The sequence below is a fragment of the Lacerta agilis genome, chromosome 6, assembly GCF_009819535.1.
Source record: "Lacerta agilis isolate rLacAgi1 chromosome 6, rLacAgi1.pri, whole genome shotgun sequence".
NCBI classification, from domain to species: Eukaryota; Metazoa; Chordata; class Lepidosauria; order Squamata; family Lacertidae; genus Lacerta; species Lacerta agilis.
This window is the reverse complement of record NC_046317.1, coordinates 57,318,024-57,345,853: the sequence shown is the minus strand read 5'-3', so window position 1 is coordinate 57,345,853 and position 27,830 is coordinate 57,318,024. Positions and strand designations below refer to the sequence as shown.

General features: G+C 42.1%; 1 protein-coding gene across 1 annotated transcript in view; it reads right to left on the bottom strand.

The window, feature by feature from the left end:
• CR1 (complement C3b/C4b receptor 1 (Knops blood group)) overlaps window positions 1–27,830 on the bottom strand; it is a 97,211-nt gene that overhangs the window by 21,145 nt on the left and 48,236 nt on the right. Inside the window, exons 16-26 of the mRNA XM_033153971.1 lie at window positions 22,972–23,001; window positions 17,595–17,703; window positions 15,269–15,347; window positions 9,615–9,678; window positions 8,805–8,987; window positions 8,503–8,602; window positions 6,957–7,045; window positions 3,880–4,071; window positions 3,045–3,227; window positions 1,129–1,308; window positions 236–459 (exon numbers count right to left, since the gene is read on the bottom strand). Of these exons, the coding sequence (XP_033009862.1) occupies window positions 236–459; window positions 1,129–1,308; window positions 3,045–3,227; window positions 3,880–4,071; window positions 6,957–7,045; window positions 8,503–8,602; window positions 8,805–8,987; window positions 9,615–9,678; window positions 15,269–15,347; window positions 17,595–17,703; window positions 22,972–23,001 (1,433 nt within the window). The remainder of the gene's footprint in view (window positions 1–235; window positions 460–1,128; window positions 1,309–3,044; window positions 3,228–3,879; window positions 4,072–6,956; window positions 7,046–8,502; window positions 8,603–8,804; window positions 8,988–9,614; window positions 9,679–15,268; window positions 15,348–17,594; window positions 17,704–22,971; window positions 23,002–27,830) is intronic.

Here is a 27,830-nt window from a genome sequence, read left to right as displayed (position 1 = left end):
GCACAACCAAAAGTCCTTGCACTAATAGAACTACAGTACCTTGCAGTATCACTCTTTGTCTCTTCTAAGGAACCCATCAGAAGTTCCATTGACCTGCACAGAACTGAATTCTGTGTGACAGTTCTCTAAGTGCGTGTTTTCATTATAGGAAGCAGCACTACTTTAATAATTTGCCTGGAACCAAATTTTCAAGGCTGAATGGAAGAAATGGTGTAAAGATTGCTTTGTAGCTTGCCCTGCTAGAGCCAATATGTAGAGTCTTATGGTCAAAATATGTACCTTCACATTGAGGGGCAGGGGAAGACCATGTACCAGATGCTGTGCAGTAAATAGTCCCCTCTCCAATTAGACCATAGCCAGGCTCACATGTGTATTTCACAAACATTCCATTAGTAAACACTGTTGCTTCCTGGTTGTACATCCCATTTTGAACATGTGGAGGTGGCTGGCATTGAATCACTGAAAGGGAAAAAACGTGGTTACAATAGAAAAACACATTACAAACATCCTTGACTGTAAATTCCACATTTGTAAGAACTTAGTCATTTAGTGTGGCAGCACCTACACTTGGGAACTCCCTGCCTATTGATATCAAGCAGGTGCCTTCACTTTATTCTTTTTGGCGCCTGCTAAAAGCATTCTTGTTTTTTGCAAGCCTACCCTGATGCTTAGAAAGTTGAATTAATTTTAATCTGTTTTACTATTTTAACTTTTGTTTGTTTTAAAGTTGTGAAATTTCCCTGATTTTATTTTTGTAAATTAGTTTGAAATTGTTGTTTTTTACAATCAGGCAGTATATAAATTTTATGAAGCAAATAAATAATAAATACTGTTAATAAGTGTGTGTCAATCTGAAATTTTTATTTGGTTTATTACCGTAGATCATGGCATGAGTAAAGGTTGGCCTAACTTAACATGAAAGGAGCCCCCCCCCATTAATTTTTATTTGCTCTGGTACCATTATTATATTTATGCTTTTTACAAAGCATATACTAATTCAGATGAAACATGATACATATCTATTGCACTTCTTTTTCGTCATGCAATTACATTTTTGTTATGATTCCTATTCAAACAAAAGGAAAGCATTCCTGACTAGAACCAAGTGAAACATATACTAGTACCTACCCCTAACACAAATGGGCACAGGAGAATCCCATGTGCTGTCAAATTGGCACTGAATTGAATGGTTGCCTTTCAGGATATAGCCAGGGTCACATTCAAATGTAATTGTATATTTGGGTTTAACTTCACCTGTAGATCTGGTTATTCTTCCATTCTGGATTTCTGGATTTACACAACCAGTGACTGCAAAGGAAAAAGGATAAAACCATTATTAAATTCTATAATATGTGAAACCTGAGAGAAGGGTGTATTGCAGAAAAAATAAAACCTTGATGTAAAATTCAACATTTTAACTTTCTAGGATCAGACAACCTCTTAACACTTTTCTGATATTTGGGAAGTATATTGTTTTGTACATGTCCACAGAATGGAAGATGGCAGGATCCCCAAGGAAGTGCTCTACGGGGAGCTAGCTTCAAGCACCAGGCCTGTTGACAGACCAACTCTGTGTTACAAAGATGTCTGCAAACTTAACATGAAGTCTGGCAATATCAACCCCGCCATGTAGGAATTCCTTGCATCCAACCACAGTGCCTGGAGACAGGCAGTCAGGTCATGTATCCATAGTAGTTACCAAAGGAGAAATGACCACTGGGAGGAGTGCAGAGAGCAAACTGCCATGTTGCATATGCAGCAGCACAACTGGACATCCTTATCCCACTGCTGCCAATTATTTAATGTGGGCCTGGATAGCTCAGTTGGTTAGAGCATGGTACCGATAATACCAAGGGACACGGGTGGTGCTGTGGTCTAAACCACTGAGCTTAGGGCTTGCCGATCAGAAGGTCGGTGGTTCGAATCCCCGCAATGGGGTGAGCTCCCGTTGCTCAGTCCCTGCTCCTGCCAACCTTGCAGTTCGAAAGCACGTCAAAGTGCAAGTAGATAAATAGGTAATGCTCTGGTGGGAAGGTAAACGGTGTTTCCGTGCGCTACTCTGGTTTGCCAGAAGCGGCTTAGTCATGCTGGCCACATGACCCAGAAGCTGTGTGTGGACAAATGCTGGCTCCCTCGGCCTATAGAGCGAGATGAGTGCCAACCCCAGAGTAGTCCGTGACTGGACCTAATGGTCAGGGGTGCCTTTACCTTTACCTTTTACCGAAAGTTGCAGGTTCAATCCCCATATGGGACAGCTGCATATTCCTGCATTGCAGTGGATTGAACTAGATGATCCTCAGGTTCCCTTCCAACTCTAGAATTCTATGATCTGCCGCAGCTGCAGCAAAACATGTATCTCCCACGTTGGTATCTACAGCCACAGCAGATGCTGTCACTCTCCAAATGTTTGACTTTACTCGCAAAATCACACTGTTCCATTGTCTCCCAAGACAGATGGGTGCCAACAGAACAACAATCTATTCAACATGAAGGCTGCAATCTTATCACACTTACGTAGTAGTAAATTTAACAGAACTCAATGGCTCTTACTTCTGAGTAAACATGCGTAAGATTCCACTGCAAGGTATTAACTATGTTTCCTACATATTAATGATTGAAAAATGGATTTATGGAACACTACCTTAAAAAAATTATTAGTGGAAACAGTCAAACATTTTACAGCAAGTGATTTGCGGGTTGCTTCTAGTGATTTGCATGTTGCTTCTTTGATTACTAGGAACATAAACTTTAGGAGGAACAGAAACAAGGAAGAGTCATGGGGAATTTCTGCTTATTATAGTTCATCATCATCATCATCGACTTTTATTGCGCTAGCCATAGGCAATGGCATCATTCAGAAAAATAACAAAAGGAACAGCAATAACCATAAAAATCTATTATACTGTAGTTCAAAAAGGCATTGCCTTCTATTGTGGCTCAGGTTAAAAGCCCTCATATTAGAAACACAGTCAGAAGCAGTCTGAAAGGGAAGTCTGTTTGTGGGTGAGGAGTCTCATACGAAAGAGCTTCAAAGTGATACTTGCCCTGTTCACAGTGAGGTAGTGGAGGCTCCCATGTGCCATCCACTTGGCAATGGATCTCTCTTGAGCCAGCTATTTTGTGGCCAGCATTGCAGTCTAATGTCACCCTTTGGTTATATGTGTAGGTGGCGGAATAACCAGTTACTATTCTTCCATTTTCAATCTGAGGAGCTGGACAGTGAGTCACTGAAAAGAAGATGTGTTTAATAAACACAGAGGTACAAAGGACAAAGTAAAAGAATAGACCCTCACTCAGTGCATCTGTGCCTTTATCTGCTGAATCATGGACAGCTGGGTTGGTTTTGAAAATTTAGGAATATTGATACCTAATAGATATTCTGTTAGAGCTATCAGAAGAAAACGCTTGCCACATTACCAAATCATCATGTTTAGGAATTAACACAAATTGGACCTTTCTACATAAACAATAGGGACGTGGATGGCGCTGTGGGTTAAGAGGGCTTGCTGATCAGAAGGTCGGCGGTTGAAATCCCCGTGACGGGGTAAGCTCCCATTGCTTGGTTCCAGCTCCTGCCAACCTAGCAGTTCGAAAGCATGTCAAAGTGCAAGTAGATAAATAGGTACCGCTCTAGCAGGAAGGTAAACGGTGTTTCCATCCGCTGCTCTGGTTCGCCAGAAGCGGCTTAGTCATGCTGGCCACATGACCCGGAAAAACTGTCTGCGGAAGCGGACAAACACTGGCTCCCTCGGCCTGTAAAGTGAGATGAGCGTCGCAACCCCAGAGTCGTCCGCAACTGGACCTAATGGTCAGGGGTCCCTTTACCTTTACCTTTATATAAACAATAGAAGAACAAAGAGTAACACTGGAAAACCACACCTCCACAATATGCACGGCCACTCCAAATTCCATTTAATCCATCCTTAGTAGTACAGTAAATAGTGGCATTTCCGACAAGGGGGTGGCCTTTTTCACAGGTGTATGTTACAGCTGTCCCATAGGAGAAGTCCTCCATGAACCTGCCACTGTGCTTGCCATGGGGGACATCTGGTGGTGGAAAGCATGGAATACCTAGAAACAGAAACAGAAGATACATGCAAAAGACAAATATTTTAGTGGGTTTTTTATATTTATTGCGTCTTAGTTTATTTTGCATCTAAATGTGTCCCTACCTAAGGATACAATAGTGCTTTCATTTAAGTGCTTGCATTTCATTTGAGGAAATGCAGTGGTGTTCAGTTATTATCTTTGAAAATTAGAAATCTGAAAGGTTTTTAATGCCCTATGGCCAGTGGCGGAGCTTCATGCTCTGACAGGGGAGGGGGGCAGAGAGCAGGCGGGGGTGTGGCTGGCTGCCTGCAGGGGCGTGGCATGTGTCCTGGGGGCGCTCTTCCCGCACCCCTCTTCCTCCGCCAGTGCCTATGGCAATTGTATTTTTGAACACTTATTTTTGTATTTGTGAATTGTTATATTGAATTTGTTTTGTAAGAATGTCTGATGGTTTCGTAAGTGTAAGAATAATAATAAAAATGTGAACCATGTGTTTTGATTGATAATATTGTGAAAATTAAGTCTGCTAGTGCCTACTAGCTACAAAGACAAGAAGTAAAGTCTTATTATCAGGGATAACCAAGATTAACAACAGCAGAAGTCTAACACCATATTTGAAAAAAGAATATTATAATGTTTTAAAGAAGAGCAGGAAGATATGTCAGTATTCAAAAGGCTACAAAAATATCAGCAAAAATAAGATTATTCTCAGAAATTTATGATTGTAATCATCTCTTTCATTTTACAATCATATAATTTTGAGAAGTTACTGCACAATTTGGCATGGACCTCATTAACTAGAATACTCAGAGAAGACGGAGGGTGGCACATTGGGAATTATTTTCTGGATACTAGACACTAACTAAACAGGCATAGAAGGCTTGTGTGACACTGCAGAAATAGTACATCATACCTGCCAGTTACATCTGGCAATCATAAATTTCATCTTTTGTTTGAAAATTATATTAATTTCATGTAAGTAGGGCAGCCTACTTCTTCCTGTCACATCCATTCAAAGTTCTTTCATTTACGGTATTTTAACCTTTCCCCTATAATGAAAATCTTAAAAGTACATCTACAGAAATTTAACTGTATTATATTTGCATAACTGTACTCATGTCAGTCCAACAGGTTTTCCACACCTATCAGCTGATCACCCATTCCCACCACCCTTCTGAGTAATACCCCTCCCCACTCCCTCACTATATTTAAGGGTCTGGTGACTTCCATTTCAGTGCATCTGAAGAAGTGTGCATGCACACGAAAGCTCATACCAAGAATAAACTTAGTTGGTCACTAAGGTGCTACAGGAAGGATTTTTTAAATTTTATTTTGTTTTGACTATGGCAGACCAACACGGCTACCTACCTGTAACTCTTCTATAGAAGTTAGTGGTAGTGAATCAGGACCCATTTTTTTAAGTTATTTATTTTATAACAAAGAAACATTTATCTGGACAGCATCCATGTGACAAGAGATGGGCAAAATTGCATTGTGTCATTCAGGCTAACAGGTAAGTAACAATTGTTACAGGCCCAGGAGCAAACTCAGGGTTGAGGACCCTTTGCCCCCCCTAAAATATTTGAGGGGGTTCCTCGCCCCCAAAGTTGATGAGAATTGCCATTCAAATGGTGCGTGTGCCGCACCATGTGAAGAATTATGCAGGGTGGGGTTTACCTGCCCCCCTATTTTATTCAAGTGGCAGCCCTGGTTACAGGTATGTCCCTCCCTCACATTAGTAGGTTCGCAAAATAGCTTGAAGATAGTCTGCTTCACTTTTTCTTATACTGAACATGACCAGTATTTAACCATTGTCTATTCCTATGCTGGGACCCAGGTGGCGCTGTGGGTTAAACCACAGAGTCTAGGGCTTGCTGATCAGAAGTTCGGCAGTTCGAATCCCTGCCACGGGGTGAGCTCCCGTTGCTCGGTCCCATCTCCTGCCCACCTAGCAGTTCGAAAGCATGTCAAAATGCAAGTAGATAAATAGGGACCGCTCCAGCGGGAAGGTAAACGGCGTTTCCGTGCACTGCCCTGGTTCGCCAGAAGCAGCTTAGTCATGCTGGCCACATGACACGGAAGCTGTCTACGGACAAACGCCGGCTCCCTCGGCCTATAGAGCGAGATGAGCGCCGCAACCCCAGAGTCGGACACGACTGGACCTGATGGTCAGGGGTCCCTTTACCTATTCCTATGCTATAGGGATGCGGGTGGCACTGTGGGTTAAACCACAGAGCCTAGGGCTTGCCGACCAGAAGGTCGGCGGTTCGAATCCTCGCTACAGGGTGAGCTCCCGTTGCTTGGTCCCAGCTCCTGCCCACCTAGCAGTTTGAAAGCACGTCAAAATGCAAGTAGATAAATAGGTACCGCTCTGGTGGGATGGTAAACAGCGTTTCCGTGCGCTGCTCTGGTTCAGCAGAAGTGGGTTAGTCATGCTGGCCACATGACCCGGAAGCTGTCTGTGGACAAACAGCAGCTCCCTCGGCCTATAGAGCAAGACGAGTGCCACAACCCCAGAGTGGACCTAACAGTCAGGGGTCCCTTTACATTTATTCCTATGTTAATTTGCTTATTTCAATGGAGTCTCAGAGGTTATCCCAAAGAGCGAGTTATACCGGGTTTCGTGAAACAAAACTTCCATGCCATAATTTGTTTTACGCTATTTTTAATGTTGTATTTTCAGTTGCTGTAACCTGCCTTGGAACCTTAAGGTGCAGTACAGGTAAGAAATTAAAAGTAACAACAAGAACAACATTTTGACACCAATTTACCTCTAATACTGCTAGACGAGAGCATGCAAATGTATTTACCCTTTACCACCCACACTAAATTGATTTTGAAGTGTTCCTGGTGCCATATAAGAGTACTATTTACAAACATAGCAGTAAAAAATATGTTTTACTTACGCTGACAAAGGGGAACATCATTAGTCCACTCTACTTTTCGGCCAGATAAAACACACTTTCTGCTGGAAGTACTACCAATTAACCTGTGCCTGTATCAAGAAAGAAGTAGCTGTGGGGTAATATGGATTTTTAACGCAACTTACCTAATATATGTTAAGAAATATTATACATTGTCCACTGAAAGGAATGACTGAAAATGGTTACCGGTACATGCCAACACTGATAAAAGCTAGCGGGGCTGGGCCAGGGAGGTGATCAATGCCTCATAACAAGAGGGGGTGGTTCCTGCCTGCTTGAAGGAGACAGTGGTAAAACCACTCCTTAAGAAACCCTCCCTGGACTTAGAAATCTTTGACTACCGGGTGCCAGTTGTTAATCTCCCCTTCATGAGCAAGGTTCTTGTCAAGGTTCTGGTGGTTGTGTACTTTTGGAGGAAACTGATTTTCTAGATCCATTTCAGTTGGGGTTTAGGCCTAGTTTTGGCACAGAAACTGTTTTGGTTGCCCTGCACCTCTGTTGAAAGAGAGACAGGGGAAATGTTTCCCTGTTAATTCTCCTCAACTTCTCAGCAGCTTTTGATACCATTGGCCATAGCATCCTTCTGGAGCAGCTGAGTTGGGGATAGGTGGCACTGCTTTGTGGTGGTCCTGGACATTGCATTCATCACCCGAGGCCCTTCTTCGTGCACCTCCTTCACATGAAGTCCAGAGGATGGCTACACAAGAATGGGCCTTTTCTGTAGTAGCTCCCCGTTTGTGGAATGCTCTCCCCAGGAAAGTTCACCTGGCACCTGAAAATGTTCCTCTTCAACAAGGCCTTTGGCTGATAAGGGGGGCTATTGTTTTGGCTTAATTATTTACTTGTGTTTTATCTTGTATTTTATTCTGTGAACCACCCTGACATCTTTTGATGAAGGGCGGTATGAAAAATTAATAATTTCTTGTACATGGAAGCATGTGCAAAGACTTGTGCTTGTGCAATGTGACTTTCTCTCCCTTCCTGTGTGTCTCCTGAAATTGCCCCCAGAACAGTGGGGGGAGGAGCAATTGGGGGGGGTTGTTCTGCCCGGCAAACTGAAATGCTTCACAGTAGTAACGTTCCTCATAGGGTGGCATTGAATTCCACCCTGTGTGCTCATATTCTTGGAAACAAAAATATCACCACACCCAGTATGTAAGAGCTCTGCTGGACCAGACCAAAGGGCCACCATTCTCCTATTACAGTGGCCAACCATATGCCTAAGTAGGACATGAATGCAAAGCACTTTATTCTGAACAAATGGGACTAGGGTTAAGCATAGAAAATCGTTAGTCTCTAAGGTTACATGCTCTCTCCTTTTCTATGTGTTTGGCGCCTTTAAAAACTGCATAGTGAACCAACAGAAATAAGTCAAATGAGATTTTCCTGTCTGGAAGATAAAAGTGAGAGGAAAAGCTTTACCAGATTCTTTCTGCTTATGCAACTACGGAAGATAGAGCAGCCCTAGTGCGAAGTCAGGCCAGAGGGAGCAGAGGAATTCTCTCTTCTTGGCTTTCCTGATGCTTACCCTTCATTGCAGATGTAATTTACAGTGGAACCAAATAAAGTATCTTGGGGCACAATCAACATCCCATTATCTGGTTCCCCTGGAATTCCACAAGATTGTCCTAGCAGGAAGAAAGAGACAAAGTGTGCCTTTCAGTACAATGCTGATCTAAAGTTTCCATCTCTTTTTCATTTTAAATTAGTAAATTCTCAAGGGCAGAACTGCACACCGCAATACATCTCTTGTATTCAAACCACTGAAATGATTCAAGTTGGTACACGGCCCGTTCTCACAAATATTTCAAAGAATGTTATGACACTCACTTTTACAGTGCTCCAGAACTTTGGACCATTCCTGGCTTTGAAGGCACATACTAGAGTACCTCAGTCCAGTATAGCCTGGACGGCACATATATTTCACAGTCGAGCCAACAGGAAATAAATTCTTTTGCTTATACTCGTCGGTTAGCTCAGCAAAGTTTAATCTGGGTGGAGGGCCACAGCCGCCTAATAATAAAAAGAGAAGAGGGGGAAATCAAGTAAATGTGAAGCTCTGCCCAGTGCAATTTTGTGTTTTGAACCAACATATCATTTCCTCCACCTGTAACATGGAAATTACCATTCCTTATCATCAAAAGTAACCACTGGGGCAGTAGCTGTACAGAACTGGTGGGAGTCTGATTCCTTGTGGGATATGCCACAAGTTAAATGTATTAGAATGTTAATGTATTAGGCTTTCTGTATTTATCATGGGCCTTTTTCAGGAGACACTAGGTGGCAATTGCCCCAGACCTCACACATGGCGGGACCATGTCAGCATTGGTATTGCTTTTAGAAACAACAGACAGCAGGGGAACTGCCATCTCCACTCGCTGCTACTCTCACCATTTGGGCTGGGCTCCCCCCTCCCCCCACCAGAGTCCACTGGTGAGGAACTGTGAGGGAGAGCAATAGGATAACCTTCAACAGGACACCTGTGGGCCTACCTAACATGATGGGAGTGACAACAACCCAGCAAATTACAGCTAGGCAAAGACAAAGGCCTTACACCTTGAAAAATCAACAACTTTGCACTGCATTCCAGTCTCTTCTGGGCAGGTTGGGCCACCAGGCTATTTTTCAGGCCTGTTTTACCTGTAAGCAGCTCATTACCAGGAAAGTCAGAGGAGAGGAGATAGGGAATAGCTCTAACTGGATGCTGCCAGCAAAGATCAAAGAGAGATTAATTAGGACTCTTCATCCTCTTCTCTCTGGGGATAGTTCTAACTGGAAAAGGACTGTAGAGAGAAAAGTTATAAACTGATTGCTGCTAGTATGTAGAGACTAGGAGACAGCAAATTAGCAGCAATGTATACTACACCATCACCAAAGAAGAAAGGTATGTAATGTGGCCGGGGGAAAGGACAATAGAGGATTCATAGAGAATTCAGGCCTGTGGCTGGGAGAGGAAGAAATACCGTAAGTAGAGCAGCCAGGGCCTGGGACATACTGGGGTAAATAGGTACATGTGTGTGCACTATAATTTTATTTAGAGATGATCTGAGGAAATTAATTGAATGTTCTACTTAAGATGGGACATGGGAGCAACAATTGAATTCTCTCTGTGTGTGTGAATTTTAGAAATTAAATCTTCATACACTGCTTCTGATGTCATTTACAAACACACACAGAGAGAGAGAGGGGGGGGATAATGTTAATACATTTTTAAACTATGCATGGTGGCTAAGGGAATGGGGACAAATGCTACATCAAGAAAGGCCCCTCAAATGAACTTTCTGCCTCCGGGTTTTTTATAACCACATCAGAAATGGTTACCTTTGTTTCATGCTTCAAAAGTTTTGGATCCATATGGAGGTTTCAAAGAGCATGTGGCAACAGTTCAGTGCGAGACCAAAATGCCCCATGAACCTAGCATGGGGACTTTCCAAACGATCAAACTGATCAACACAATAGAAGGTTTCTAGAAGTTGCAATTGGCAATTAGGGATTGTAAAAAACCACACGTTTCTGGAAATTTCAACTCCCCTGTGGATGTGCTGCCAGGCAAATGTACCGGTAGTTTTTGACAATCACTACATTGGAACTCAGTAGTTTCACTTAACCAAATGGTGAAAAGAGTTCTTACAAATCTGTATAGTACCAAAATTGTACTAATTATTATTTATATTAATGGACTTATCACTTGCTTGCATCTTCGGCCTTAGTGGCCAATGGCTATCATACTACACACTTACCTGGGATTAAGTCTCATTGAATACTGTGGAGCCTGCTTTTGAGTAAAGTAAACTTGCATATGAATCTAAAGTAAGCATTGTAGAAAGTTGGAATGACAGCAGAGAGACAAAATGTTGAACAAAAAGACTGCTAATAGGAAGATCAATAATTATTTCCCCTAATTGTAGATTAAAAACAAAAACAACTATAACAAACTATTCAACAGACTGTTATACAAATTTTAAGGTGCATACAAAGAGCAGGTACACGCTCCACAGAAAACCAATCCTTCACCCTTCAAAAATTAAGGAATATTTCCTGAAAAAATAGACATATTGAGTTCACCGAGCAATCCCAAAGCCATCTTTACTCTCTTAATGACCCCGAATATTGTTATTTTTTGCTGCAGAAGGAAGCATGTTGGAAACACCTTTCCCAATAGACTGCCTGAGTTATTTTCACTTGCAAGTCCTTCGAATCCTATAAATTAGGTTTTCAAACTTTTTGGGTCCATGGCTCCCTTGACCAACTACATTCTTTCTGCGGCACCCCTGTGGGGCTCAGGAGCCAAGTTATGTCACCCCTTACCTGCAGAGCTGGCGGCCCCTCACTGCTTTTTTGAACACCCTCCCTTGTGGAGCATTCCCTCAGCCTCCTCTCCTCCCCCCAAGAGTCCTCTGGGCAGCCACTGCTGCCACCTCTGAGCTCCCCACCCTGCCCCAAAGAGAGGTGCCTCATCACACTGCCCCACAGGGGCCTGGGAACCACCCCCTGGCCAGTCCCAGAGGCACCATTCAGAGGAGGGAGGGAAGGAAAGAGGGAGAGACCAGTGTTGTCCATAGCACTCCTGAACATCATTCAAGGCACCCCAGGGTGCCACGGCACACAGGTTGAAAACCACTGCTGTAAACAGACAAACATCTTTGTATGATTGGACCACTGCTCTGCAAAACCAGTCTGGCAAGTATCTGCTAAAAGCAAAGCAGACCTGTCAAAAGAGCATATACCTCCCGACAATGGATTTGGGGCCAGGAGAAACAATTAGGTATTGTCAGGTACCTTGACCAACAGGAGGCAAGTCATACTCTCAAATTTCTATTGTAGATCTCTTTCTGTAAAGCTTGTATGATGATTTTGGGTGGTCTTTGGCTAATTAAGAATAATAATAATAATAATAATAATAATAATAATAATAATAATAATAATTTATTTATACCCCACCCATCTCTGGGCGGCTTCCAACAGAACATTAAAATGCAATAATCTATTAAACATTAAAGGCTTCCCTAAACGGGGCTGCCTTCAGATGTCTTCTAAAAGTCTGTTGTTGTTGTTGTTGTTGGACTTAAAGGATACTGGGTCCCTTGAATGTTGAGGTGCAAAATCCCCCTATTTATTTATTTATTGTTTGTTTGTTTGTTTGTTTGTTTGTTTGTTTAATAACAAGAATTCCCTCCCAGGAAAGATCAGACAGTTCCCTTCCCTTGTCATGTTCAGGCAGAATTTAAATACTTTTTTATTGTTCAGGTCTGTGGAAGCTGACAAAAACATTTAGGCATTGTAGATTTTAAAACTGACTTTAGAAATCTTTTTATCATCGTTGGACATGTTGTTTGTTAGTTTTCCTTGCAACTTTTGGAGGGAGGGAGATAAACAAACTTAACAGATAAATAAATATTGAGACTTTTCAGACAGCATATATATTTCAACTTTACATCAGACAGCACAATCAAGAAATCTACTTATGCACTGCTAACAATAGTGTCTAGGACACATAGTGCAATATTTATACAAAACAGAAAAATAATCCATTGATGAATGAGGACATCCTAAATAAGATTGCCATATGTTAGGTGCATTGTTTTATTAGACAGCTCCCCCCTCCACCCACTTTCTAATACAAAAGTTAGTAATCAAATGGGACTTTTAAAAATTATTTATTTACAAGAAGCCACTGAGGAAGTTGAATATTTTGCAGTTTCTTCCTTCAGAAACTTCCTCTTGCTATTTTATGTAATGGATTTATAGGAGTATTCAACTGACTCTCTTCATTTATAGGAGTATTCAACTGACTCTCTTCATTCATTGAAGAAGAACAATTGTAAAAAGAATAAAAGAAGCATAATTGTACCAACCTGGCGACACCCTAAAATACCAGTGTTATTATAGGCTACATGCTGTGGTGGCTGTGTGTTTGGCATTAATGCTAAATGTAACCATGTACGTCTCTTCAATGTAACCAGAAACCTTTACTATCCCAAGTTTCTTGATTGTGCAGAAGAACCCTAAGGACAGAACACACAGTAGCATGCACATACAACCACAAGGGTCTGACCAATGACAGCATTAGATCTGGGATGTATCAGTAGCAGGCATTGTCCCACTCTCCTCATGTACTTGGTGAACATGTGAGGGGGATCATCCAAACATTAGACTCTCTCACTATTTTTAAAAGCCATAGAATGTCAGCTCTTGCTCTTAAACTTGACTAATCTAACTAGGATATTCTCTCTTTTATATAAACAAAACCCTTTCCTTCAGCCATGAGCCAGCTGTTTTTAGCATCCTATTCATATTATTGCAGCTGTTTACATGAAAGTAAACTTTAAATATGTAGTGAATTCATTTCTAAAAATTGCTTTCCATTGCCGTGTTTCCCTTGTGTGTCCCTCATTTTTCCTTCTAACACTGTGGGGGCTTGGGTCTACCTAGAAAGATTTATAACTTGTTCTAACCTGAGGTCTTAAGGCGCTTAAAATATACTTTTAAAAGGATATAAAGCAGGGTTTTTTCCAGCCAGAACTCAGTTCCAGCACCTCTCAAATGGGTGAAATTGCCATTAGGGGGGGAAAAAGTGTGAGTTCTGGCACTTTTTCTAGGAAAATAGCACTGATATATAGTAATCCATGAGTCCACATTTCTCATAGTTTAAACATACTGTACCACTGCCATTCTCAGGCCCCTGGAAAAGTTAGACAAGAGACACTCCTGCCTGGTATCTGCATAGCCACTATCAGTTAGTGTAAACAATACTGAGCTACAGGGTCCATTGGTCTGACTATATAGTATAAAGCATATTCCTATGCTCCTACAAGCAGAATTATACCAATGTGGGGTTGAGTTTCTTAGGTTTTGCTTTGCAGTCACAATGGACTAGAAAGGCTGGAAGAAGCATAAAGTGAATCAGAAGTTTTCATTTGAATGAGGCCAAGAGGAGATGCTGGACATGCTAATTAGTAGAGACAATAAATCTGAGTCTATTCCCCAAACAAGCAGACTGAACTTTTGCACTAGGCATAAGCATCACATGGCAGGACAGAGTCTCAAGATGTGCTCTCCCAAGCCCACAGACACAGTATGTTCACACTCCTCTCTCAGTGACGTCTACGCTGGCTTAGTCATGTCCACGGAATGGAAGATGGCAGGAAACCTGAAGGACATGCTCTACAGGGAGCTGGCATCAGGTACCAGGCCTGTTGGCAGACCAGCTCTGTGTTACAAATGTGACATGAAGGCAGGCAACATCAGCCCCTCGTGGGAATCCCTTGCAGACGATTACAGTGCTGGAGACAGAAAGTCAGGTTGTGCATCCATAGCAGTGACCAGTGGAAGAATGACTGCTGGGAGGAGTGCAGAGAGAAGAAATGCCATGGTGCAGCTGCAGCAGCACAACAACTGGACACCTTCATCTGCCCCAGCTGCAACACACCATGTCTCTCCTGTATCAGCCTCTACAGCTACAACAGGCACTGTAGCCTTCCAATGGTTTGACTTCACCCCCAAAGGCACACTGCTCCATTATCTTCTGACAGAGATGGATGCCAACCAACAACAAACAATATAAAGCAAGGATTAGGAGCCATCCCTCCCCTCCCAATTAATTACCCTCTTGAAATCCCTTTTAACTGCCGATGACCCTTCCTCAAGCTCCTTTCTCTCAACAGAAGCGGAACAGAAATGTATTGCCAACTCAGGCAGCACCAACTTTTGCCACATTCCATGGGGAAGGGAGCCTCTCCCCACAAAAAAGGATGGGAAAGGAGAAGTACAGAAGCTAGACATAAAGAGTCCCAATTCCCAACTTCTCACCTTGATCTTCCAAAGTAATGGCCAGAAGTTCCATCAAGCCCCATAATAAGGGAAGCACACATGCAAGCATCATAGCTCTCACTCAGGTCACAGCAATGAATGAGAAGTTGCTGAACCTAATAGGGATATATAAATAAATGCAGAAGAGGAAGAAGAAGCAGCAGGCAAATAAATGGGGCTTTCACAGAAAAAACCCCAAAGGAAGCTAGGCAGAGAACTATATAAAAGGCTTCCCAGTCTTTCTCAGCACTTAAAAGCATTGTGTAAGCTCTAGGCAGACATTAGCCCAGAGTCTGGTTTCAGTTTGAACATAGCAAATAAGAGAGGGTTAAGTTGATGAGATTCTCTTTTGAGAAATTATGCACTGGTTCTGGCCATCCTACCTCCAAACCTATTTAACAGTTACTATAGTGCCACTGCTGAAAACTGTCCTCAGCTCAGCCTCCATTTCTTCCAAGAAGATACAAAATACTGTACTGTATTACATTAAGGCTGAGCTGCTGCCTTTGGACAGCAAAAAGGCTGGCATAGTCACTGGCTTTTAGAATTAGTACCCCTATTTTCCTGGGAAATATTGAAATTGGAAGATTAGGATGAGTTATGCTAGGATGAAGTTTTACCAATTGGCATCTTAAAATGCCCCTCTTACCAACACCTATTTGATTCCAGGGGCTGGGCTTTTTGCCTACTTTCCAAGCTGATTAGTAAGCACTGCATTTTACTGCTACCATCAATCTACGGTCTGAATTCAGTTGTTTGTTTTGCACTGCAAATTCTACTCATGGGATTTGCTTGGCAAGTGAGGCACTGAGCTTGCTCAAAACAGAAGTATACCACCAGACAGAAACTGTTCTTAACTAATGGTACATGCCATTTACAATTAAATAATTAAAGGAAAATTGATAGTGGATTCAGACATGAGTTTTCCTTTCCTTTACCCCATTCCTGTGTCCACATTCCAGTTTGGAAAGCTTTAGCCAGTTGTGGCTTCCCAGCATATGTTCACACACTTGGATACGTGAGCAAGCAGTTCCCTTCTGCAAGTTCTGCAACCTTTTACAGCATTTCCTGCACTGAAGTGTTCTCAGTGTATGAAATACATAACACAGACAGGGATATGCAGTACCAATGCACATGCAACTGCAGAGTACATATATAATTGCATCCCCTGCTGCATCACCCACTGCAGAAGACAGGACCCAGTATGGTACACAACACTTCAGTGATTGCAGGGGATAACAGAACTATTATTCCTGCTTTTATTGTAGTAGCAGAGCTAACTAGAGGCCCACAGGCACATGGACTTACTATGCATGAAGGACTGGGTGGCCACAGACAAGCTCAAAGTTAAACATTCATGTTTGTGAGGCTGATGGGAGTTGTGGTCCAAAATTATCTGAAAAGCTTTAGCTACTTTGAGTTCTAAGGGTTTTTACATTAAAAAGCCGCCAACTTAAAATAAATTTCTACAGTCAGCTGCCAATCACATTTCAATTAATCCACATATTAACAAAGCTGCTATACAGGTGCCTTTTTCCACAGCAGGGAATATGGAGAAATTAGTTACAAACAATGCAAGTCTCACTATTACAAGGAAAGGCCATGTTTAGTATTGCTCAATGTAGCTACCATAACCAAATGACCTTTTAAAAAAGGTATGTACTTTTATCTCAGCCAGTTAACACGTGACCATCACATTCAACACTCAAAATTAAAGGAGCAACAGCACATGGCCCACTTTGAGATGCTAAGAACACATACTTATAGCCAAGGCACCATCTCCTGATACTTTGCGCAAAGTTAAAATGTGTGCACAGAATGCTTGTCTGGGTGCTGTAAAGGAAGTTACCAGGAAGTTTTTGCCACAAACATCTATTTTCACTGCGTTGTGCATCTCTGCATGGTGAGACACAGATTCGAAACAGCTATGTGCTATTAGCCGTATCAACACAAGCTGCACTGCATCACCAGTTTCCTCTTATCTCTTGGGAGTAGAAAGCTACCAATGATAGTGCCTTCTATTCAATATTTTAGTTTATTTGCACACATTCTAAGATAAACAACTTTTCTCTCCATATACATACTACATAGTTAATCAATTTAAACAAAAGAAGTGCACAGTTCAACATACAATTTTAAAACAGCATATAACAAACAAGTTACCTTCATGACTATAACAAGCTATAGTTCAAACCATCAGAAGCACTGCACTTTTCACTCACACTGATCTTAACAGGAGAATCATTTTACTTGTTTCCACTGAAATTAAGCTGTTGTAAACGTGACCCTTGATTTTTTGGTTAAGTACACAGAGTTTTTCTTTGCCTATGAAAATATATAAAAAAGAAAATGTGTATTTTCAATTAGGCACATGTTACTTTTGTTCACATTTTTTAAGATCATGTAAGGAAATCAAGACAACTTTTACAGTTCTTCATGAGAAAGGCTTGTAGAAGTCAAATGTTTGGTAAATATTAACAGCTTTACTTGTCTCTCCCCTTCAAGCGATGAACAAGATTCTAGGAAACAAACTTAATAAGTTCTTCTTAGTTCTGTATTTGATTTGAGGCACTTTAAAACACATTCTGCAAAGGAAGTTGCAATACAGTTCTATGCAAAAACAGTAAGTGCAAATGATCAGAGTTTTCTTGGGGCCCAATACTGCGTCATGCTTCAAGTAGCTGAATAACCTGGATGCCCAGTTTTTAATGAAAATTGCTTTGGCTTTTTCCATGCAGATCTTCATTCAATTCTCATTTCCAGTTCTCAGAATAAGTACTGTTGGGAATTAATTATCAGCTGGAAGCTTACTGGAACACAGCTCTACTGCAATCAGGAGGCTTTGGGTTCCAATCCAATTTCTGTGTGAGTGGCAACTGGACGGTAAGACTCAGCAGTGCTAGAAGAAGGGTCAGTTTTTCTGAAAAAAAAGTTACAAATATTTTTTATTGATTTTGATATGTTTGAATCACTATATCATTTTGTTTAGTCTTCCTGTCAGGAAGGAAAAAGCAACACACAAATACATCGGCAATCCACTGCATACTATTGACATTTTGAAAGCAATGCAAGTAACTTTTACATTGAAGAAGCCGCCATACTGTTACTTATTAGGAAAGAAAATGAGTTCTGGAAGCTACAGAAGCAGAAGTACAGTAATACATGGACTGTTAGCAACTGCAGGATATTAGAAGTAAAACAGATAAAGAGAATTAGGATTATATAAACACAACAGATATAAGAGTGAGAGAGACACAGCCTAAGTACAGTATAGAAAAATGGTCACTTCGAACAGATTCCTTGTAGAATCTGCCCTTGAATCAACGTTCCACAGGCACCATTGTCCATGTGGGAAACTTGGGCAAAGTGTCAGCAATGGAGCTTCTGTAAGCAAAGAGTACTGCCTTTTGTTTACCAACAAGAATGAATTTACTTTTGTCTACTTCTCTGCATAAAGTGGTTACAAGTTGATGGCAATAAATGTGTGGATGTCATGTCACCTTCAAAATAAAATTTCTCACTGAAATGCTTCCACTAGGAGTGGTTGGTGATGAGGAACAGCACTATACACCTGAAGCCAGGAGGCCAGTTACATGCAGCAGCACCCTTCTCACCTACCACTTTATTTCCACTAGTAAAGAGTATCGGTGGTTCTCTCACACACCTGTAACACTCAAGTATTTAAATGTGACTATAGTTATAATTCACGGCTGGAGTAGCTATTGCTAAATGACATTTAAGAAGTGTCTGTGCCCAGGCAGGGTGCACTATTTGCTACACACTGTGGAAGAAGAGTCCTTTGCTATCATATAACACCACAATTAACTATTTAAAAATACAGGTTACCATCTACATAAAAACATTCTTGGCTTCAGGACAAAACAAGCTAGTGGCTGAAAATATTCGACCAGTTGAATCAGAAAAGAGGGTGCGTTGGGGAAAAGGGAACCCATAAGCCGGAATAGTGTGCCTGACCCACACAGGTCATTCCAATGTCGTTCCCATTTCTGTGCTTTAATCAATGCCTGCTCACAGTTTGACATTTAACAATCATGAGAAAGAAATGTAATACGTTTTCCCACAAACTCAATAGATTGCTCTAAAAAGATAATCTCCAAACACAAAAAAGTTATTCAAAGAATAATCTCAAGGTTGTTTGACTAAGATTGAGAAGCTTATTCAGCATATAGAGTAGGATGACTATATTATATTTAGCACTGGAAAGGCTTGACAATATTGTATTTTACAATACAATTAAAATGAGGCAGAGATGCTCAGTATTCAAAGAAAACTATAAACATGAAGAGCTTCAAGCAGGTAAGATGCCATTAATAGGTTTAAACATTCTCAAAGTAAATATAACCCTATAGAGTTGCTCAAAAATCAAACTAAGACCCATTGCAACACAACACTATGGGTCGCCCCCCCCCCAATTCCTTAACAAGTATTTGTGCAGAACTACACACCTAGGTCTTCTACAGGTATGCACATTAAGGTGCAATTAGTTGGCAGTCCCAACAATAGAATATATTTATATTTCCCATAATCATAAGTATGAGGTTATATCAATGTTGGGGAAACCCACACTGGAAGATATATTTTGAGGAGGTTGGTTGGTTGGTACAGTCATTCTTCCATGCTTGCATTGTTTGCTTTATTGCTTTGACTGTTCCAAGGTTAGGTGTTTGCAGAATGGGGCAGGAGTCACTGAAGGTGACTGAAGGTCAAGTGCCTGCCAGAAGTGTTATAGCTACAGCAAGACCCCAAGATTAATTATGCTGGCCCCGTCCATTTGCTTATCGTATCCCTCACGCCTTCTAAATAACGACTTCCAAAGCAGGTTTGACAGCTTTGGACATTATGCCCATCAGTACATAGCTACTAAGACTTTAGAGTACATAAATCTCCCAGATGTGGACATAAGTTTTGAGCTTTGACATAGGCCCAGACCAGCTGGGACCTGCATAGAGTCTCTCCCTGGGGCTCCCGACAAATGAATGGGGAAGTATCTGGTCTTTCTTATGTTATGTTACTCTCCACTGGTATTGTTACTGCCTCTGAATCCAAAAGATCTCTTGCCTTTGACAAAAAAATCAGTATTCTCTAGTATCAAAACTGAATCTTAGAATATCTTAAAGACTTAAAAGCGTTGCCAAACGCTCTTGGGGAGACGGCGAACCACCCAGAACCTCTGAGCGTCTCCCAGTAGGCACGTCTCTGGAATGGCATGTCCCTTCACTCCAGAGTGCCTCTCTGCAACACTTCTCATATGAAAAGTGCACATAAGTCTTCTGGCATCATACAGCAAGAAGAAAGAAACATCCGTAGATCTAAACTATGTTTTATTTACTGCATTTTTTGGTCCATAATGCGCTCCAGACCACAAGACGCACCTGTTTTTTAAAGGGGAAAAACAAGGATTTTTTTTTTGCTGGTTTTCCTCCTCTAACTAGCAGGGAGGGGGCGCTGGAGGGGGAGCCCCTTCTCCCCGCTTGCTTTAAAGGGACATGGGGACCAGGGGAGAATGCTCTGTTTTCCCCCTCGTCCCCATGTCCCTTTAAAGCAAGCGGGGATGAGCCTGCTTTTGGCATCGGCGCGTGGGGCGCAGGGTGGTGGGGAAAGCAGCAGCATCCCCGCTGTTTTCTCCACCACCCCGCGCCTTGCACCGATCCAAAAAGCCTGCTTTTGGGATCGGTGGGCAGCGCGAAGCTTCTTTCGGCGAACGGATGTGCTGGCACGATCCAGCAACATCCCCTTCGCTTCCCGCTGCCTCCCCCATCCCCCGCCACGTTTGGCGGGAGGTGGGGGGAGGCAGCGGAGATGTTGCTGGATCGTACCAGCACCTCCGTTTGCCGAAAGAAGCTTATTATTGTATTAATCTACAGAAATACCTTAATTAATGCTCACAAAGTTAAGCGAACTTGTCTGCATACATACATGCATCATATTAAAATAGTAAAACCACGCATACAATGCTACAACAAAAATGGACAGTCCTGGACACAAAAATAGAAAGGTCATGCAAGACAAATGTTCAGAAATAAATTATTGTTGCAAATTGTTGGCTTTAGATTACAGGACTGGCCTAGATTCTTCCAGAAAAAAATCTACTGGCTTCAAGCAGGATTGTTCAACATATCCATTTTCTTACTGAGTCTGAAAGTAAAAATCACAAACTGCAGGTACCCTTGAAGGTTCCAACATCTGTAGATTAGAGCAGAGTGTTTTATAACTTAATTTAATAGTAGATTGTAGGATTTTTAGTGCCAGAATATTCATTGTCAAGTCTGCATTAGGATGGACAGCTTAGGTAAATTGAGACAGAGCATTTCTGTCACTTCAGAACACCAATGGTGGAAATGGGATAAAATACTGACTAGCAGTTCTAGAAAAATGATTGTGTTTTAGTTGTTACTGTTTATTCTGTGCTGCCATATTAGTGCAACTGTTCACCAAATAAATAAATAAATAAAATAATAAAAATACTAAAGCCCTTTCTGAACACCATGCACATTTATACGGAAAGTGTAAGTGAATAGAAGCCAAAGTGAAGCCAAGAAGCATATATTAGCTCACACCGCCACAAACGAAGCTACAAAGAATTAGATATGGCTTCTCCTGAGCTGACTCACCCCTTTATAAAGCAAGATCTGTATTTCCAACCTGCAGCAATAAGACAAATCCCCAATAAAACAGCCACCACAGATCCTTGAAGGGAAGAAGAAGAAATCCAGTGATATACTGTAGTAATGATTAACAAGGCAAAGTTCTGTTCAGGAAAAAACTGCCCCAGTCCTAAATAAAGACTGAAATGTATTCACATCAGTAGCTTCAAAATAGGTTTGAACCAACAACCCCCAAACAGGACCCAAATCCTACTGCAGACTTAACAAAAGATAGACAAACTATTAAAATCAATGAGAAAAACCTGTCAGTTTGTTTTGCACATGAAGAACCAACATAAAAGCTGTGCTTTCAGTGTTTGACCACTTTCATTTGTTTCCACTATTTGTACTTTGAATCCAGTATCTGACTTCATAGTGAAGCCAGGAATCCTAGAAATATGTGGCTTATTAAACTATGTAAGATTTAAACAACTTTAATTAGTCCATGAAATAGTATGAACAAGTCACCAGCCAAGTTGCTACCTTGTAATGCTCAATGGACATTGAAGTCACTTATGTAGATGAGTTCAAGTGTTACAGGACACAGCAAGTCTCTAGACACATACATACCTTGAGCAGGAAGTCCACTGTACAGCTGCACTCACCCCTTTTTGGGCAGATATGCAGTCTTCCTCAGAGATTGGTTTTAGAAACAAGTTCTTCCTATTCCTAGCAGATGTTAGCTGTGCAAACTGAATGGCTCTAATCAGCGACGGAGGAAGCCTTTTGGCTGCCCAGGGCAGCAGCATGGAGGCACCCTCCTGGGGGTGGGGGTGTTGTGACGTCACAACGTCGGACAGACTGCACATACACAGAAATGCCGCGCATGCCCAGTCCATCCGGGCCGGCGCTGCTGCTCCCGCGGCGACCCGCCAAGTGGCAGGTTGTGGGGCTGCCCCGTCCGTCCGTAAAGAAGTACGGAGGGGTGCCAGGCGGCGGGGCTCGGTTTGGGGAGGGGCCACCAAGTGTTACCCCCTCCCCTGGAACCCAGGGCACCCCACCCTTCTTACGCCACTGGCTCTAATGACAATCAGAGAGCAACTCCCCAACCCAAGCAATGTGTCCATCTCAAAACATCTTTTCTCTTGGAAAAAAAATTAAGCACCAACCACGCCCAGAAGCTGGAACATTAAAAGGCACAACATGGAGGAAGTCTGTGCTGGACTTGGAGCCAGCTATGTTCATTACAGGAGCAAAGGTAGTGGAGGAAATGAAATGAAATGAAATGAAATGAAATGAAATGAAATGAAATGAAATGAAATGAAATGAAATGAAATGAAATAAAATACACTAGAACCTGGAAGAAAGTATATCTGTCTGCACCCTAAGAATTCTCACAAAAGAATCATTTTTTTTATTCAGGTAGGAGTCTTCAACATTTAAACCACAAACTGGAGAAAAAAAGGAAGGAACAGACACATTTCCACCAGGCAATAAAGTACAATGGTTGCTGAACTCCAAGCTTTGAAGAATGAACAGCAGCAAATCAATGAGGGATTGTACCTCATTCTGTAATTACTTACCAATAATAACTCCTGGGGAGTAGTTAGATGCTAAAAAGGAAGGGAAAAAAAGTTAGATGTTATGTGAGGGTGACAGATTCTAGCTCTCTCTCATTGCATTTGTGTCTGTCGCACACACCCTGAATAAAATACTAGTACCGTACATTAAAGTATTATTAAAGGTTCAACTAATAACTGAAGATAATCTGTTACAATGGAAGACTGAATGTTCTAATTATTAATCAGAAGTATTTATCTAGCTGCTAAATAATTATAAGTAATAAGAAATCCAATTGATCCAGCTGAAAACCAAGAAATTGGGTTCTCACTTAAAGTCTTGGGTGGCAGACCAACTTAATGGTTCCTCCCCAGTGCAGGGGAGGATACTAGCAGTTTAGGTCACAAGATAGTTATGTAGTTATATACATAAATTTACATACTATATATATATAATATTATACACTATTTTTGTGGTAATAAAACCTCTAAGTGGTTTACAAAAAAACCATTAAAATTATCAATAAAAGTCAGCTAAAAATAGCTAACATGCCAAATTAATCTTGCCTAAACAAAAATGTTTTAAGCAGACCCCAAATGGTGTATAGTAACTGATGTCAATAGACAGGAAGTTCCAAACTATAGGTGCTGTCATGTTAAAAACAGGTGTGGAATGAATATTATGTGGCACCTGTAACAGTGCCAGTTCCGCAGATTAAAGTGGTTGAGTAGGCATATAAGGGTTAGGTTAGGGCAGCAAATAGGCAAACAGTGAGGATTTCTGAGCAGAAATGAGAGTCTCACTTCTGTCAGCAACCATGCTGCAGCACTCTCAACTAACTGCAGTTCCCATATCAAGCACAAGGGAAGATGCACCCATACAGAGTGCATTGCAATAATCCAATTTCAACTCACCACTGCCTGAACTACTGTGGTCAAGCTCACCAGGGCCACAAATAGTCATAGCTTCCGGCGGCTGGCGCCATTATGGACGGTCCTGGGTTGCTTCGGCTGCGAAGCACCCAGTTCATTCCGGGGGTTAGGAGCCCTGCAGCCGCATAGCGGGGCTTCGGTGGGGGCACGGGAAGAGCGTCCCGTGCCCTGGGCTCCCCGGCTGTGCCCGTTGCGCTCCGAACCCTTCCCCCGCTCCCCCTGTAAAGGGGGAGTGGGGGTGAAGGGACCACGGAGCCGGGCCTTAGGGGAAATGCCCCAACCGGGATGTTTACATGCGGCGGCAAAGTCCGTGATGAGCGTCTCTGTTCTACCTGTCATTAAGGAGTTGCTAAGAAACCAGAAGCTGTGAGTAATTAACTGACTCTTTGTATTCCGGGAAAGCTCTGGGATTAAGAAGAAGAAAGGCAGCCCGCCTCTCTCCCTTCGGGTGGTGAAAGAAATTAACTCTTTAAGTGACTGCTGTTACAACAATCAATAGAAAGTATTTGGAATTTGAGAACTGAGCCTGTTGAGATCTCCTTTTGGGGGTTAACTGAGGAAAAAAATCTCCATTTGAAGTTTTGGTCTTTATATTCCGGGATCGGAAGAAATGGCGGCGATTTGGACCTGCGTAGGAAAAAATTGAGACAAAGGAAGGAAAAGACAGGAAACGTAACTTGATACCCACCTCCCCCCCCCCCCGAAGATGTTGGGCTTCGCGCTTACGTTGGCATTGAAGGATTGGGAGGAGGAGGAAAAACTCACTGTCTTTCAACTGGAACTGCTTGATCGAAAACTAAGAGCCTTGAGTGCGATTATAAATGGAAAGAATATGTTTTCCACAGAGGAGGCTTTTCGAAAGTTTTATTCAATGGAAACAGACTTCTGCAAAGAGTTGGAAGATGTGTTGGAACGATGGTTGGAGATGGCTGAGCAAATCCGAATGGAACAGGGACCGATTTCAGGGGGTGACAGTAACCCTGGAACGGAAAGATTTTTAATATCCAGACTCCGAGGTGGCAGCTCGGGGTCGAGAGACATAGAATTAAGATTTCTACAAGAAGAAGAAGCATGGCACAAAGGCACGGAGAAACTCAGAATGGAGAGGTCGAACATCTTGGAGCTCGATGCAGGGTTTGTGGTGGTTGCAACCTGGATCTGTGGATATTTAGAAGAATATAATTGGAGATCTGGTTCTGGTGAAGGACAGGAGAAGATAATGGACAGAAGGGGAGTGGGTTGAATTAATTAATGTATAATACAGATGGTCTGCCATGGTATCCGAAATCGGAGTGTGAAGTTTGTTAATTATAAGTCTATGTTAAATAAGTAAGGAGATATTGAGCTTAAGTTAAAAGCAGCATGATAAATGATAGAAGAAATAAGTTTAGCTGGAAGAATATTTGGTTAAGTTTTAGGTTATAATGTAAAGAATTAGACAAAGGTGTTTTTTCTTTTTTAAGTAAAGGTAAACTTTTATAGAGAAAAGTTGTTAAGGAAATAGTGTATTGTTTTAAAACCGAAGGTGTACAGGCGGGGGAAGTCTAGCGTCAAGATTTGGAACTAGGATTTTTTTTTTAATAAGGTATACAGATAAGAAGAAGAATCCTGACATTATGTGTATTTGTATTTGTTTTGATATTTGTAGGTGTGGGTTGGGTTTGTGTTATTTTGTGAAAATGTCAATAAATTCTGATAAAAAAAAAAAAACAAATAGTCATAGCTGCCATAAAAAGCACTTCTAGCCACTGAAGCTACCTGGCCTTCCAGTGACAAAGCTGCATCCAGAAGCACCTGCAGATTGCATACATGCTCCTTCAGAGGGAACGCTACCCCATCAAGGGCAGGCAACTGATCAGTTTCTCAGACAAAGACAACTCACTCACAGTACCTCATCTTGCCAGGGTTCAATATCTGTTTATTATCCCTCACCCATCCCACTACTGCATAAAGGTATGAATCCCAAACCGGAATTAAGATTGCCAGAAAAAATATCAACAACCTCAGATATGCTGATGATACTACCTTGATGGCAGAAAGTGAGGAGGAATTAAAGAACCTTTTAATGAGGGTGAAAGAGGAGAGCGCAAAATATGGTCTGAAGCTCAACATCAAAAAAACTAAGATCATGGCCACTGGTCCCATCACCTCCTGGCAAATAGAAGGGGAAGAAATGGAGGCAGTGAGAGATTTCACTTTTTGGGTTCCATGATCACTGCAGATGGTGACAGTAGTCACGAAATTAGAAGACGCCTGCTTCTTGGGAGAAAAGCAATGACAAACCAAGACAGCATCTTAAAAAGCAAAGACATCACCTTGCCGACAAAGGTCCGTATAGTTAAAGCTATAGTTTTCCCAGTAGTAATGTACGGAAGTGAGAGCTGGACCATCAAGAAGGCTGATCGCCGAAGAATTGATGCTTTTGAATTATGGTGCTGGAGGAGACTCTTGAGAGTCCCATGGACTGCAAGAAGATCAAACCTATCCATTCTCAAAGAAATCAGCCCTGAGTGCTCACTAGAAGGACAGATCCTGAAGTTGAGGCTCCAGTACTTTGGCCACCTCATGAGAAGAGAAGACTCCCTAGAAAAGACCCTGATGTTGGGAAAGATGGAGGGCACAAGGAGAAGGGGACGACAGAGGATGAGATGGTTGGACAGTGTTCTCGAAGCTACTAACATGAGTCTGGCCAAACTGCGAGAGGCAGTGAAGGATAGGCGTGCCTGGCGTGCTCTGGTCCATGGGGTCACGAAGAGTCGGACACGACTGAACGACTGAACAACAACAACACTGATTCAGATGTTATAGAGAAACAGAGGTGAGCCTCATGAGTATAGTGTTGGCACCTTGCCTGCCCCAACCCCTAATGATCACTCCCAGCAGCTTCACATAGATACTGAATAGCATTATGGACAAAATAGGTTCCTGTGGCACCTGTTATGACGCGTCCCGCTGGGGCAAGTTGTGAGACTGACCCCCAGGTAGGGACGAAGCCTGCGTGCCCTCCTGGCTACTCGAGTCCAGGAGCACGCAAATAATATGCGATTGCTCTCCAGCATGAAGAACAATACACACAAGCCATTAAGGCTAAAACTACTTTATTGTAGATAAAATGCAGAGTATGTCTCTGCTGGCAAGCTCAGATACTCAGAGCTGAGCATAAAAGCGTGTCCGGCATCTCAGAGCCAGAACTGAAAGTAAAGTACAATAGTAAAGTACAAAACATCACGTGTGTGGGAAAGCTGGAAGGACTAGTGGCTTTCCCACAGGATAAAAACAGACACAGTCATGTGAGCCTCGCTGCTGAGGCTTTTGCAGCTCGGCTTATAATAATATCATAACAGCACCCTGTAACATAAGTGCCAGGAAGCCCAAAAACACACTTCCAATGCTTCTCTCTGGACTCTGTGACTCCAACCATTAAGCAGTGTTTGGTTAGCTTTGGAGCTCTTGTGCTCTAGTCTTCATCACCCTTGTTCCATAGCCCCAAGTTCCCCAGAATACCATTCTGATTCCACGACGAGGAAATTTGGGGGCGAGCATGTTCACCACCTGTTTCATCTCACCATTCTATTGGGAGACGATGGCTTTGGTGGAACTGTCAGCTTTCTCTGCTGGAATATGCCCCAGAGCATTCAGGAAAAAGCTCCAGGTTCCATCACTCTCTGATAGTAGGTCATATGAAAATGGTGTGACCATGACAATGGGGTAAAATGAACCCGCTCCCCAATATCTAGGCTACCCTCATAGGCAAAAACTAAACTGAAGGTATGTCCTGCCCATTGACCTAATTTTAGAAAGCCTTATGGCTGGACATATATTGGAAGGCATAAATTCCCAGTCAAAGGGCCTTGGTGTAGGTATTTAAGTCCCTGGGCTTGTCCAAAACCACATTTGAGACTGCCTCTGCTTTAACAAGCACAGGGCTTGTTGAAACACCATTGTTATTG